The sequence below is a fragment of the Hypomesus transpacificus genome, chromosome 19, assembly GCF_021917145.1.
Source record: "Hypomesus transpacificus isolate Combined female chromosome 19, fHypTra1, whole genome shotgun sequence".
In the NCBI taxonomy this organism is placed as follows: domain Eukaryota; kingdom Metazoa; phylum Chordata; class Actinopteri; order Osmeriformes; family Osmeridae; genus Hypomesus; species Hypomesus transpacificus.
The window spans coordinates 2,960,339-2,973,946 of NC_061078.1; the positions used below are offsets into that span (position 1 = coordinate 2,960,339).

The 13,608-nt window shown below is 42.3% G+C and overlaps 2 protein-coding genes across 3 annotated transcripts in view; both read right to left on the reverse strand.

The window, feature by feature from the left end:
* Positions 1-3: 3 nt before the first annotated feature.
* On the reverse strand, positions 4-6,220 carry LOC124481500 (endoplasmic reticulum aminopeptidase 1-like). Its single transcript, XM_047041461.1, has 18 exons — positions 5,961-6,220; positions 5,254-5,842; positions 5,029-5,167; positions 4,710-4,844; positions 4,479-4,599; positions 4,247-4,401; positions 3,989-4,102; positions 3,693-3,827; positions 3,427-3,558; positions 3,165-3,319; positions 2,918-2,997; positions 2,383-2,566; positions 2,022-2,178; positions 1,573-1,760; positions 1,174-1,341; positions 736-876; positions 514-595; positions 4-412 (listed from the first exon to the last, which is right to left on the reverse strand). Exons 2-18 carry the CDS (start codon positions 5,820-5,822, stop codon positions 188-190), a joined length of 2,880 nt encoding a protein of 959 aa, XP_046897417.1. The 5' UTR covers positions 5,823-5,842; positions 5,961-6,220; the 3' UTR covers positions 4-187.
* Positions 6,221-6,404: 184 nt separating this feature from the next.
* The window catches only part of sema4bb (sema domain, immunoglobulin domain (Ig), transmembrane domain (TM) and short cytoplasmic domain, (semaphorin) 4Bb), a 38,657-nt gene continuing 31,453 nt past the window's right edge, over positions 6,405-13,608 (reverse strand). For both annotated transcript variants that reach the window (XM_047041464.1, XM_047041462.1), the window contains exons 11-15: positions 11,714-11,924; positions 11,453-11,568; positions 10,895-11,052; positions 10,542-10,633; positions 6,405-10,173 (exon numbers count right to left, since the gene is read on the reverse strand). In XM_047041464.1, coding sequence (XP_046897420.1) covers positions 9,404-10,173; positions 10,542-10,633; positions 10,895-11,052; positions 11,453-11,568; positions 11,714-11,924 — 1,347 coding nt within the window. In that variant the 3' untranslated portion in view covers positions 6,405-9,403. The remainder of the gene's footprint in view (positions 10,174-10,541; positions 10,634-10,894; positions 11,053-11,452; positions 11,569-11,713; positions 11,925-13,608) is intronic.

The window sequence follows — 13,608 nt, forward strand, 5'->3', positions numbered from 1 at the left end:
GTGTTTTGACATATAGGCCCAGTTTCTCAGACATGGAGTAAACCTAGTCCTAGATTAAAAACTTCAATGGAGATCTTCATTTAAATGTTCTATTACTTTAGGACTAGTCTTACTCAATGTCTGGGAAACTGGTTCCTTATATGCTGTACATTTTTTTTATTGTATTAATCCACATTGATGACCTGTCCTAAATACGAATATGGATGGTAGTTCCCCATTTAAAGCGATACGCAACCTCCTTCTTGCAGAATAAATATGATTTGAAGCTGTTGGGGTATGTCTTCTGTAGCCAAGATTGAATGGTCACTGTGTTAGTTTTAATCCAATGCATGTTCACTTTGATTGTTTCCAAAGATTGCTTGACGAAGGACATATAACTTAGTTTTTTCTTTGTCACAAAGAAGTCGTAAACCTAGAATAGGACAGAGACAAAAACATTAAATTCTTCCTCTTCAGACTCAACATTTGGACTGTTTGACTGAATTGTTTGTGAGAAAGATCTGTTACAATTACCTCATCATATTTCTCAGTAGAATTAAAATGGGATGTAGTAGATTTTACAATACCAGACAAATAAGGTGACCCCAATGGATACCTATGGCAATAAAGAAGTTTTAACTTTGTTAAGGAGAAACCTGATTTCAATAGCATGCTCAGCTCAACCATTCATCAACATAAGTACTATATATACAAACATAAATGCTTTATGCAACTCAATTATGCAATGGCACCTACTTCAACAAGATCTGTTCCCAGTGTTTCTGCAGGAATTTCCACACCATCTCATTGGTTGTGGGTCGGAATGCCAGCTGCTCCACAATGAGGGAGAAGTCCTGAGTCTTGATCACATGGTGCTGGAGAGACGCATTCAGCAACCTGAATGCAAACTCAGTAGTTTAGGCTAATCCCCGCAACCACCCAAACGGCTTGTGTTGTCGGACATAAAGCCAGCCAGGCTGTAGACATAAACACCTGGAGAATGGCCCTTTGACATATTAGGTAGAGGATACACATCTTACTCTCATCAGAATACCTAAGACCATCCCATGTATTATTGGGAGAACCCTAGGGTTCAGTTGATATAGTGTCTAGGTAAACCTATCAAAATAAGGTGCTTGTTTTTGTGTGTTTTACCCACTGTTCTGAAACAAGGTGAATACATGATAAACTTGCCATTGTATCTTGCTCTGACTGGTGGTGTGACAGAGAGCGGCTAGCATGATGGCCTTTTCTTTACAAGATGTATTCTGCTGGTACTTTTTCAGAAGGAACTTCCACTCGATATGACCTCCTTTCCTGACACCCACCTGGAATATCAGCCCCCGCAATGTAGCAGGCAGTCTGCATCAAAATGACACAAAAAACAAGCACTGAAGTTAGCAACATGTCATGAAGCCTACTGGCCACCAGGTGGCAGAATGTACTAAAATAGAATAATCAGCAATTATTTTGCAGCAATTTGATGGAGATTATCTGGGTAAGGGCTCGGCTGAGGGAGTTGTGAAATGGGCGAGATAGTTTGTTTTACATAGCCTATATATATATATGTATATATAGTATGGTTCCTCTCACGGGTGGTCTCCATTTTTGGCCATCCAGAAGTGGAAGAGGCGCAGGGCATTTTGCTCTGTTTCTGGGGAGCGTCCCAATCGGGCTGCCAGTTCCAGAAGCTTGACTCTCCTGCTCTGGAAAGGCAAAGACCCGGCATCCTCCCAACGCTGGGCGTCCGCCAGCCTTCCCAGCATGCTCCACAGGTGCTCCTACACACAGGCACAAAAAAGGGGTTGAACAGTGACGCCAGATGCTGGAGGATATTATAGAGGAACTAATCATCCTAAATCGACCCCTGTGGTGATTTGACAGATGTAATATGGAGATACAATAGCTATGTCCTCTGGTTGGCTAAGAAGAACATCAGTCAAATTCTTGACTTTCAGTTGTTTTTTGTCTAAACGTGGCCTAGGGGTGTGTTTGTCGTTGTGCAGTATTGATTTAATTGTGATGGAAGTGGCATTTCTCACCTTGAGAAGATGAGCAATGCAAGGTTGTTTGTTGAAGGAGAATTTGTGTATCATGTTGGTCATGTGATTGATAAAGACGGTTATGGGCAATAATTCATGTTCTGTCTTCATGAACAGAGTGTATTTGAATGCTTCACAGTAGTGCAAGGATCCTTGTCTGAGGGCGAAATGGGTTCATCTTTATTATGAATGGCAACAGTATACAGAATCAAATTGCTTTTTAAAGCAACAAACTGCAGCCTAACTCTACATATATATGAACTGTATGCAGTTGACACATACCCAAACTAATGAGAACATTCTATACAAAGCTATGCCATCATCCTGGCCCCATGTAGTGCAGAATGACTAAACTCTGTACCTGGCCAGATGAAAGGTGTCATCGATCAGTCCGGCCCTGTCAGCAGAGCTGAAGCGAGCCTGTCCCCCCTCCAGCTGTGTGACCAGGCCTAGCAGTGTGTGGCTGTCATAGAAGACCCTGTAGAAGCCACTGGAGTTCACATTGGCTTTGATCCATGTCACCTCCTCTGGAAGATCAATGATCTCTGAGCAAAAGAAAAAGGGGGATGAGGAGGTCTGCAGGGATATCAGAGTTACTGCTTCAGGCTTATGTAGATTTGGGTGTTCTAACCCAGTTCTTTTGCTACTTGCCATCAATACTAAGTGTAGTGTGTTAAGGTCTGGACTGACCACATTCATACTCTCTGGCCACTTTAATTCACCCTAGAAGTAAATCAGTTTCTTTTTTTCAATTTCATCATCAACGAACCATTGTCATGAAATATGCACTGCAGTCATTAAAACAAAATGTAAGCTGACTGTAATTGATTTAATTTTGAAACACACAAAAGCACTTTCACAGCACGATGATTTGTTAATAATGAATACCAAATTACCTTCTTTGCTTGTCATCAAATGAATGGTGACAGTGGATGAGCTACTGGTGTAGAAAGTAAATGGGATCTGCCACAAGGAGCTAACATCAACAGAAAAAAATACATTAGAATTCAGTTCTAGGAAGCCTAGACAGCCAGATAGAGGGACAGAAAGAGAGCGAGAGAGAAAAGAGAGAAAAAAGCATGAGACAACTGTAGAGAGACAGAGATGGACAGATAGACGACAGGAGGGCTTTGTTTTAATTACTCTGTGTCATTCTGAGGCAAGATGGTGAAAAGATCCTGTCGCAAGTGGATGTGCGTCCCCTGAATGCTCACTGACACAACAGGATATCCCCTTTGGGTTATCCATGTGTCCATCAGGGCTTTCACATCAGTGAACATGTGATTCTGCTGGGCTGTCTGGGTAGGAAATAAGGGAATTATTCAGCTGGCAGCTTCATCTCAGTAGGAATCAGATATAAGTAGACAGACAGGCAGACAGAGACAAATGGACAGACGGACAGAACCTCTGACATTGCTGTCCACAGGTCGTCTGGTTGTGCATTGTTGTAGAGATGGGTCCTCAAATAGCTTTGAATTCCACTAAGGAACACATGGTCTGACAGATACATGTGGAGCATTCCAAGAACACTTGCGCCCTGTGACAAAATGTAAAGATTACAATTACAACAGTTACATTGACAGAATCTGCAACATGCAAAAAACACTTCTTTTGAGAATTTCAAGTTGCTATGCACGTGTCTGTTAATGTATGTTTGTTTATGTGCGTGACCTTGGAGTAGGATACTGCATCAAACATCTCTCTGATCTGAGTGGAGCCGCTGACGGGTAGTGACACAGAGTGAGTGGTCAGGAGAGAGTCTCTCTCCAGGGCTTTGTACATGTTCATCAAGAGATACTGGTCCTCCTGCAACACAACAACACACCATGTAACTAAGGCCTGGTATTTTTCCACAGTAACCACCATGGGTTACACTGTATTCAACAACTATTGACCTAGTGGGCTTTTCCTGAGTAACTTGTACAGTAAAAGTTGTGTAAAAAAGAAAATGTATGCTTGTCACTCACCATACCCCAGTGAGGTTCTAGGTGTTTTATGGCTACATACTCCAAGTAGCTGGCAAAGCCTTCATTCAGCCACACGTCATCCCACCACTGCATGGTCACCAGATTCCCAAACCACTATAATTATGTTTGGGATACATACTGTAAGGTATACACTGCCCAGGGATTTCACATGTAAAATGATGAATCCAACCGCATAGATAGAGGATGACAAACAGTAGTGTATGACAGTATTATCCGAGGTTGCTTTGTGAGTCCTACCTGGTGGGCCAGCTCGTGAGCGGTGACGAGACTGACCCAGGACCGTCCCCTCAGGCTGTCCCGGTGTTCCTGGTACAGCAGGGATGTCTCCCTGAACGTCACCAGACCCCAGTTCTCCATGGCTCCTGCCTCAAAATCAGGGATTGCCACCAGATCTGGACACATGGTTCTTGGTCATTGGTGAAGGGCCAAAGAGTAGGTCAGATATGTTTTTCTATCATGTAATCCGTACCTATTTTTGGTAAGGGGTATGAGATCTTGAAGTACTCCTCATAAAACTCTAGGATATCCACAGCTACTTTGAGAGCATGGTGAGTTTGGTTTATCTGATGGTCTGCCGCAAAGACTGAAACCTGTCACAAACCCCCAAAAGATTTCTATTCCATCTCGTAAACAAATTCAAAAGGCAATGATGCGCAATTTCTGTGTTATAATACGAGTACTTCATGACAAAAGAGCAAACCTTGACCCCTTTCTTGGTCTGTGCTGTGTTCTGGGCAAAGTCACAGACGACAAAAGCCACCAGGTAGCTGCTCATCCTCGCACTAGCCTGGTAGTGGTCCTCCTCCAGACCATCTTGCAGTGCTTTGGTGTATAACTATAAAAAGAGAGATATCTTAAAATATGCATTAAAACATATATTGTCTTTATGATTCTCAAAACTCTTTGATAACACTAAGGTTAAACAAAAATCTGTTTCTACATTGCAATTATCACAACACAGAAAACAACACAATCAAGAATTAAGTAAACTAATATAATTTAGGCACTCATTTATTCACCTCTGGCATGTTAGAGAGGGATATTTGTCCAGCCTCCCTTACCACCACCAGAGAAAACAGGGCTTTCATTCCAGGCTCATCAAAACAAGGGAAAGCCTCTCGGGCATAACTAGGCTCAAAGTTGGTCGCCACGATAGTTCTGATCAAGAAAAAACAATACACTCATCAATAGAACCTCTAGCACTCCTCGAAACCTGAGTTTTTAAGACACATTCTTTTTCCTACCTGAGGTCTCCATCTGGTGTCATGTAAGTGGCTTTGTAGAGACCTGAGTAACTCCTGGAGAAGTTCCCGGAATAGGAGATGGAGAGCTGGAACTGATGTCCTGCTTTGAGAGGAACGTCTGAGATCAAAGCCAGCTGCTCATTGGCTTCTGACTCCAACACACGTAGGGACACCTGGTTCTTCACTGACCTTTCCTGTCTTCCATTAGCTTCATGGAGAAGAATCTGTTTCTGTATCTCCACTGGCTGCGCCCGTCTGTAAGTGGCAGCGGGCTGGGTGAGGTCTCTGAGAACAACTTCCTTGATGGCCAGACCCTTGCTGTTCAGCACAATAAGTCTGGTGTCGTTCAACACCGTGACCAGGATGTGAACCTGACCAGTGAAGGTGTTGGCGGTGAGGTCAGGGTGGATGCAGATGAAATACTGGTCGGGTTGAACGACGATGGGAAGCCTCTGGTTCCTCCATGGAAATGTTTCCTCTGAATTTTCTGTATTTATCTCATTGGATGGTCTCTCCAGCTCAGCCCAGACAGCAGCCAGACACCAGAGAAGCCACACAGCAGACACCATGGCAGCAAAACCAGTCTAAACTATGGAAGACATACAGAAGGTCACACTGCACAAACAGTGAGAACAAGGAGGGAATTTGGGATGATGGCACCAAAGAATGATGGCACCAAATTGAATAGAATCTCGATGAACACTTACCAAGGAGGAGTGCTCTGTCAGTATGCGTGCTGACTGTCACAGAACAATGCTAAAGTGAGAGTCAAAGCTAATCTTTCTCTCCACTCTGATAAGAGTCAGTTTTGCACAGCCATGATACTATAGGCTTCATTCACATTTCTCCCAAAGGTTTTGCCATGTAAAAATGGAATAGTACTCCTCATTGTTGATACTACTGCATTTGTCGGTCCATGTGTATGTCACAACCAATGTAAAACAAATTGTAACAATCACAAATAATGTATCCAACTGTAGTTTTGTTCACTTTCAGTTTTATGCAAATGTATCTTTTGCAACTCAAATTTCAGATTCCAATCAAGCCTTTTAGAATGGGCATAAGTCGCTGAGCCTATGCAAATGACACGATAAAGTATTTAAAAGGAATGACCCAGCACAATATAATCCGAAATAATACAACCCAAAGACTATATTCAAAAACATTTATTTATCTTAAAAAATTAAAATAAAGTGCTTTGTATGTACAATATAATAAAAACAACTGTCACAATAATAATGTATAATACAAGTAATACAGTTCACAACAGTTTTGTACACAACAGGTCTATTAAAAAAAACATTTTCATGCAGGCCATAGACGACCATGTTAAGTCAATATTTCAGTCAACTAAGCATATGGTGTACATTATTGTCATACTGTAACTGGGAGGCTAACTGGAGTGTTTCATGAACTGTTGTATGGACAGGAATAGAATTGTGATACTATTTAATAAACCTTGGCGACCCAACAAAATTTCCATTTGTTTCTATAGTTACCTTATTAAAGTACAGTACACTGTGCCCAATAATAGAGTAAAAATAATGAAGCAACTTATTATCCTGCTTTTAAAGAAAATAGAGTTCTGCATTGTTCTTGAGATGCTAAGACCTGACCATGTGATTCACTTGGATAACAGCTACATTCACCATGAGAGCTGCCCAAAATATCAGGCAAAACAATGCGTGTCTTTGTAAATATCCTTTACCTTAATCTTCAGCTTGTGTCAAATAAATAAAAATTGTCATAAGCTCCATCACAAATATTTACCTTCTGTTTTAATCGATCTGTAAGTACAAATATCAAGTAACGGTATAACATCTCTCCATGTGAAATTCACAGGTAGACATCTGTTACACATGGATACATTTTCAGCATGTCTACAGTAGCCTGAAAATACGTTTGACACAATCCAATACAAGTAAAAAAACGAAAAGCGGAGCAGCTCCTAGCCCTGACTGTTAGGTGGAATATATAACAGCACAAGCTTGGGTGGAATGATGCCCTTAGTAAGGCTCCATTCAGATGTCAATCCATGTAGTTTGTTAGTTACGCTCCTAGTGGGCTACAATCAAACATGTTAGCTACTACAATGTACCGTTGGTGAGGTCACCACCTAGTAGCATTACATTGGACAGTATGTGGCATGTGGCTAAAGGCAGGACTCGATGGTGTCTGAAGGCATTTCAAAATGTGTCTAGGCTTTGATCACTAACTGACGACATACTAGTGTGCAGTAGTTTGTGCCAGAAAAAGGTACGCAGAAGTAGGCAGTAAGCAAAAGAACATTTCAGCAGTGGGCAATCTCACGTACATTACTATCTCTACCACAACACATCTTGCACCAGGTCCCTTTACACACAATATAAGTACAGGTATATACATTAAACCACTGTGACCATTGTTACGCAGTATGCTCCTTGTGCAATTACTTTGTCAAAATGTAGCAGACACATAGCTTTTTTAAAGATCCTTGATGTTAGATAAAGCAAAATATTGTTTGCATTTTGGAATACATTAATTCATCGATACATAACATTGGGGATACATTCCACAATACTGTATGTGCCATTCTCTCCCTATGGCTGGTTATAGTTACCATGAGTTTGCTACATCTTTGGAAATTAGTCATCACAATTAACAATTGCAAAAATGGTCCCTGTTCTATAGTTCAATATAGTTGTACAAGTGGATGACATATCTGGATCAGTATAACCCCACAACTTTCAGTAGTGTCTCACACAAGACTGCTCCTAGGTTAAGCATAAAATAACTGAAATGTGCAAACAACTTGAAAGTGTTCAATCCCCATTCCCTTGTGCTTTAAAGTTTCACATGGTCTGACTGATTGTGGTCATGGAGTGAGTGGCAAGACTTGTAGGAATGTGTATGGTACCTGGTGTGAATACTGCTCTTCTCTACACTGGGCCCTTAGTTCACAGTGCAGGACAAAGAGACAGTTGTCAACCCTTTTTATGAACTGGTTCAGTAACATGTACTTTTCTTTAACAGTGATCAAAGCTGACAGAAGGCAGTTCACAGAGCAGTTGCGAGAAAATGACACGAGTCATGGCACACTGAAAAATCAAAGACATTCTTGGCACAGTGTGCAATGATTTTGGTTCTGCCTTGAGGACTGAGGACCGGGTGGTGTCCATGTCTTACTTGCGTCCGGAAACGTCCTCTGGTGGAACAGGACCTGTGTTCCTCTAATAGATCTCCCAGTCCCTAGATATAATTTGTATTCACATCTGGGAAAGTCTGTCACAGTTCAGGCGAGTCCATCCATTTTCACAAGACCTTACTGCCTTTGCAGTTCAATACTGAGAAAAGTGTCTAATTGTGGTGGAGTGGACACAAAGTCAGAGACCCTGCTTCCAAGTCTGACCACACATCAGGCTCCATGGCAACTGAGCGTTTATCTCTGAGCAGCTCCAAGGTTTTAAGAGGTAAGTTCAGCTCTAATTCTCTCAGGAAAATGTACTGCTGTCAGTCAGTCCCCATGTGCCTTGTTAAACAGTGGCTCCCATAATGCTTGTGCAGCCCTGAGAGGGTAGGCAAGAGCCATATGTAATCACACCCACCTTACTTGGCTCCATGTCAATTTCACGAACAGGACCACTGTCGTGTTCCTCCCAGGCATTGTTTATCCCATGATGGTGGCGTGTCTTACTCACATGAACGTGTAGAATGGGTGTTGCATTTATTCTTTTCTGTCATTTCTGACTTATGTGATGAAGGACAATGCAGAATGCTTACTTGTAGCTTATTTGACTAATAGTAAGACTGTGATGGTTCACATCTGCAGCACATTCACATATGAAAAGTGGGTAAAAAATAACTCGGCAAATGAAGACGGTTGTATTATGGCCATTCTTTGCAGTCGTTGTGGTTTGGTGATCTCAGCAGATAGGCAGGCTCGCTACTATCTTCATGACATGGGGACTCACACACCCACATGCAAATAGACACCGACTCTGGAGCAGCAATGCTTTAACCAAAAAAACTCCAACGTGTAGCACAGAAAAAAAAAGGATGACAGAAAACAAAAGAGATGGCCTTCTGTGCTGTGATGGGAGCAGGATGGCTGAGCCTATATCCCACTGAGATACAGTCCATCAGCATTTCTGCCAGCCACTTTTGCCCTTTCTCATACTATCGAATCCTTGATCTCTGAGCCCAGTCGTACTCGGGGCCGGGGGCAGGTGGGGGAGATCTCTACATGGCTCTCCTTCAGGTTCAGCAGCCGTCTCTCAGACTCGGAGAAGCTCTTGCTGTTGTCTGGCGACGACTCCAGGGTGGGCGTGCTGCAGATGTAGTTGTCATTAAGCGTCTGGTAGCCCTTGTGGTCGGAGGTGGAGACGGGGATGGTGTTGCCATTGAGGGGTAAACTCTCCGCAGGCTTCCCCACAATCCTAGCCTTTTTCTGCTGCATGTTGGGACACTCCCCCTGCTTCAGCATGGATTTCATGCGGTCACGGTTCCTGTAGACCACGAACAGGGAGAAAACCACCAAGGAGAATGCTAACAGGGCACACACCACAATCAGCTCATTCCAGTAGGTCTTTGCGTTGATCTGAGCCGAATGTGATTCGCCAGGCAGGATGATGGACTCCTCGTGATCGATGTGGGGGGTCCGCGAATGGCCAATCAAGGTGGTGCTCTCCTGCCTGGGCTCCGCCTTTACGCAGTAGTTGGCTAACAGCTGCCTGAAGCCCTCCTCCTGCGACCAGCACTCGTAGGTCTCGTCTTTGTCAGCCTGTGCCACCACTACCAAGCTCCCCTCAGGGGTGGCGTACAGGAACTGGCTGGCACTCTGGCTGTACTGCCATCTCCTCTCTGCCAGGTTGGAGCGGAGCTTGCATGGCAGGACCCTGAAGGTGTTGGCTGGGATGATAATAACCTGGCATTGGGAACCGCCTATAAAAAGAGAAAATGTTGTTATACAGACCATTAAAGATTCCTTCCACGAGGGCTACTTTTATTGTGGTGGTAAATGCTATCAAAAATGTGTTGGTGTTCTCTTTATTGTAGTTACCTGATTCCGGATTTGTTATTCACACTTCTACATTTGTTGTGTGACAATGTTTAAATAGGTCACTCATGGACAGTATGACAAACACCTAGTAATGCACAGTATTGCGTCTAACATACTAATGTTTTTAGTATAATGCCTCAATTGACAACTGTGTGTGTGCATGTTGGGGACTGTGGCAAGGAAAGATGACAGGCCTGTTGAGTGACAGCCCTGTCATTAGGTGCTGTCACACACGCATGGGGACACTCACGGGAGGGGGGCGGTCTAGCAGAACGGGTGCTGGCCGCTGTCTTGTTACAAATGGCTGACGTGTCAGCCTCCTCCACGTCCTGCTGCCAATGACTGGAAGAAAAAAACAATACATAGATGGGTTTACTGGATTTAATGATAGGAACCCTCTTTACAAGCACCCAGAACCACCACCTGGAAACCTTTAATTGTGACACGAAAGAACATGTCTATGAGCTAACTATGATATCAGAGCCCTAGGCAGTCATAGTTACAGTCAATGTTTTAGTTTACAGAAATAACAGACAATATGGCACGTGTTTGTATGTGTGTGTTTCTGCATTTACAAGTGTTTGTATGTACAACTAAACCCACCTATCAGGAGGAGCCATCCGGACATCCTGGCAGACACGGCCAGTCCAGGCGCAGTACGGGTCTCTGGACAGAACACACTCTCCACAGCTCTGATAGTTTGAACAGTTGGCCACCGGTACCTCCACTAGCCCAGAATGGGAGGACACAAACAACAGACCCTGCAAGAGAAAGAGAGGGTCAACTCTGACCTTGGATTCGGTCAAACAATATCTACCTATAAATATATAATATAGCTTTTTTTTTCATTTCATACTGCTTTCATACAACCATTTCTATTTTATCTGAGGACTATATTGAACTGTATTCTCCTTTCTTAAAGAATGACATAATCCTAGGTTCATTGCTGTTTATTTTGGACTGAGAACAGCCTTATGTAACTGATAACGTGTCATGAGGAATATAAACCAAGCCAGTCCAGTGCTCCGGAGAATCTCAACCTCTGCTGGCTCTGAGAGCAAGATCTAACTGCAAAATGCACAGCAGTGGATGCCAAGAGCTTTATGGTTCATCAACAGTTTGGTAAATATAAAAATAGCCAAAGATTTAGCTATAGCGTACCCTCTGGGAGTCTAGTTCAATATGTTGAACCGGCTGAGGCTGTGGAAACAGGGTCATCTCCTCGATGATGTGCATCTTGTCATTGGCATTGATAGCCTTGTGAAGCTTGCCATCGTCTAAGGAATGGAGAGCACAAAAGGGATATCAAGAGAGTTGTTCAAACCAAACACCTGGGATCACAAGTCAAGATGAGGACAGAACTTCAATTCAGGACGGTTCAGTTTAGAGTCGTTCTTCACTGTTCAGATACACCTGCCGTACCTGTGCCGATGAACAGCACATCATAGGCCCTCTCCATGCCCTGGATCTTGTGCACGGCGATCTGGGTGTAGCGCACACTGCGCTTCAACATCAGGGGCGCGCTGCGGATCACGCTGTCCATTAGGAAGTGGTCCTTGACAAAGTTTAGAACCTTATCGGGCATGTGCAAAGATGACTGGATGTTCATTTCCCGGGCGCTGTTTGTCACACACTGTGGAGTGAGAGGAGAGGAACAAGCCATGAGCCAAACAATACATGAATATCTATGGGAGCAAATCAGTGACATAATGTGTAGAATTTTTAAAAGGAACTGAATACTTAATATTGATTTTCTTCTAATTTGAGCAGCCTGAATTTAGTTTTATTTGGATTTCTGAAGTTGGATTTTAGTTTTTTTTATAGAATTTTTGGTATCTGAACTTTACTGTTTGAATTTGAGCAACTTGAATTTCCAAACCTTGAATTTGTGGATCAGACTTTTTTTACATTGAAATAAATTCATGTTTCAATTTTAAAGAGGTGAATTCAAAACCAACAAATTCAGAGGTGTTTAAATTTAAATAAAAAGTATTCAAAGCCTTTTAAAATTCAAAACATTGTCACTGATTTGATCAACACATAACCCATTAACCCTTTACTGCCTAATACAAAATTCCGAACATTCCATATGCTGTTGAAATATGATATGCATATTAATATTCATATTTTATGGATTTTCATATAAAATCATACACCTTAACTGTTTATACCATCTTGAAGAGGAGAACTAGGGGATTTTTTATCATGTAAATGAATATATGATTACTTAAGGCAAATCATATTTTATCAAAGTGGTTTCAGGTAGATATTTTTAACAAAAACTTCTCCATCCACCATACCTCATCAGACAACTGAATTTGTCACCACTTTAATTACAAGATAGAGAAAAACTTTGAGTAGGTGGAATATCCACAAGTCTGTGGGCAATGTAGAACAGAAGACATATTAGAAATACCTTATTTTGATTAAAAGTTATGACCATTCTTGTGACTAGTGGAGACATGGGGGAAACCGGAATTATCCTGTCCCAAAAGCAGCTAAAAGCAGCTAGCGCTATGGCTAGATACTCCTCTCGATAAGTAAAAAACGTTCGAGTTTCTTCCACAATCGACCGAATTGGCCAAACAAGGCATGTACATTTAGCTTAGCGTATACATAATCTACCTAGTTAATGTTGTTTTTCGAAGCTTTTTAGAAATCTGCTCAAATCGAAGCTAAACAGTGCTACTACCGTCATTGCTGCCTGTCACAAACGGCCAAGCCGGACACGTCATTCTTTCCTGAAAACACTCGCGTCACTCCCACAAACAAATTCTTCGTAAGTAAAAAGTTGAGACTTTTAATAGACAATATTGACAACACATATTAAGGAACTTGTCTTAACTCATAATATCGTCTCCGATTTCAATTCGAAGCTGTATATCTAACACTGTAGGCAATCTCCCATGGTCTCCGCTCTGGCTCCGCCTCAGAAAACAATGGCTGCCGTTGCAGACGATAGATTTATTTCCCCCTCCCACTAACCCCTTAACCAATGATATGTGCTTTGAGCTTAAGTTGTCATGAGTATCTGGCAGTTTTCAGAAATAAAATCGGTGATTGGATGGCAAAGTTATTAAGGCGGGTTCTATGGGTCTTTTTCGACCCATATTTGAATGGTCCGGCAGGACCAAATTGTCACCATCTCAGCCTATATTTTAGTGACTAACTGATTTCAGGAAACTTGACTGAGCTGAGATCCATCATACGGCAGATGGTAATAATCAATTCCGACTGGTCAAACGACTCCATCATCATTACAAAACGTCATAAATCGAACAGTGTTTTAGTACCCACGTTTAGAACAGGCCTGCCCA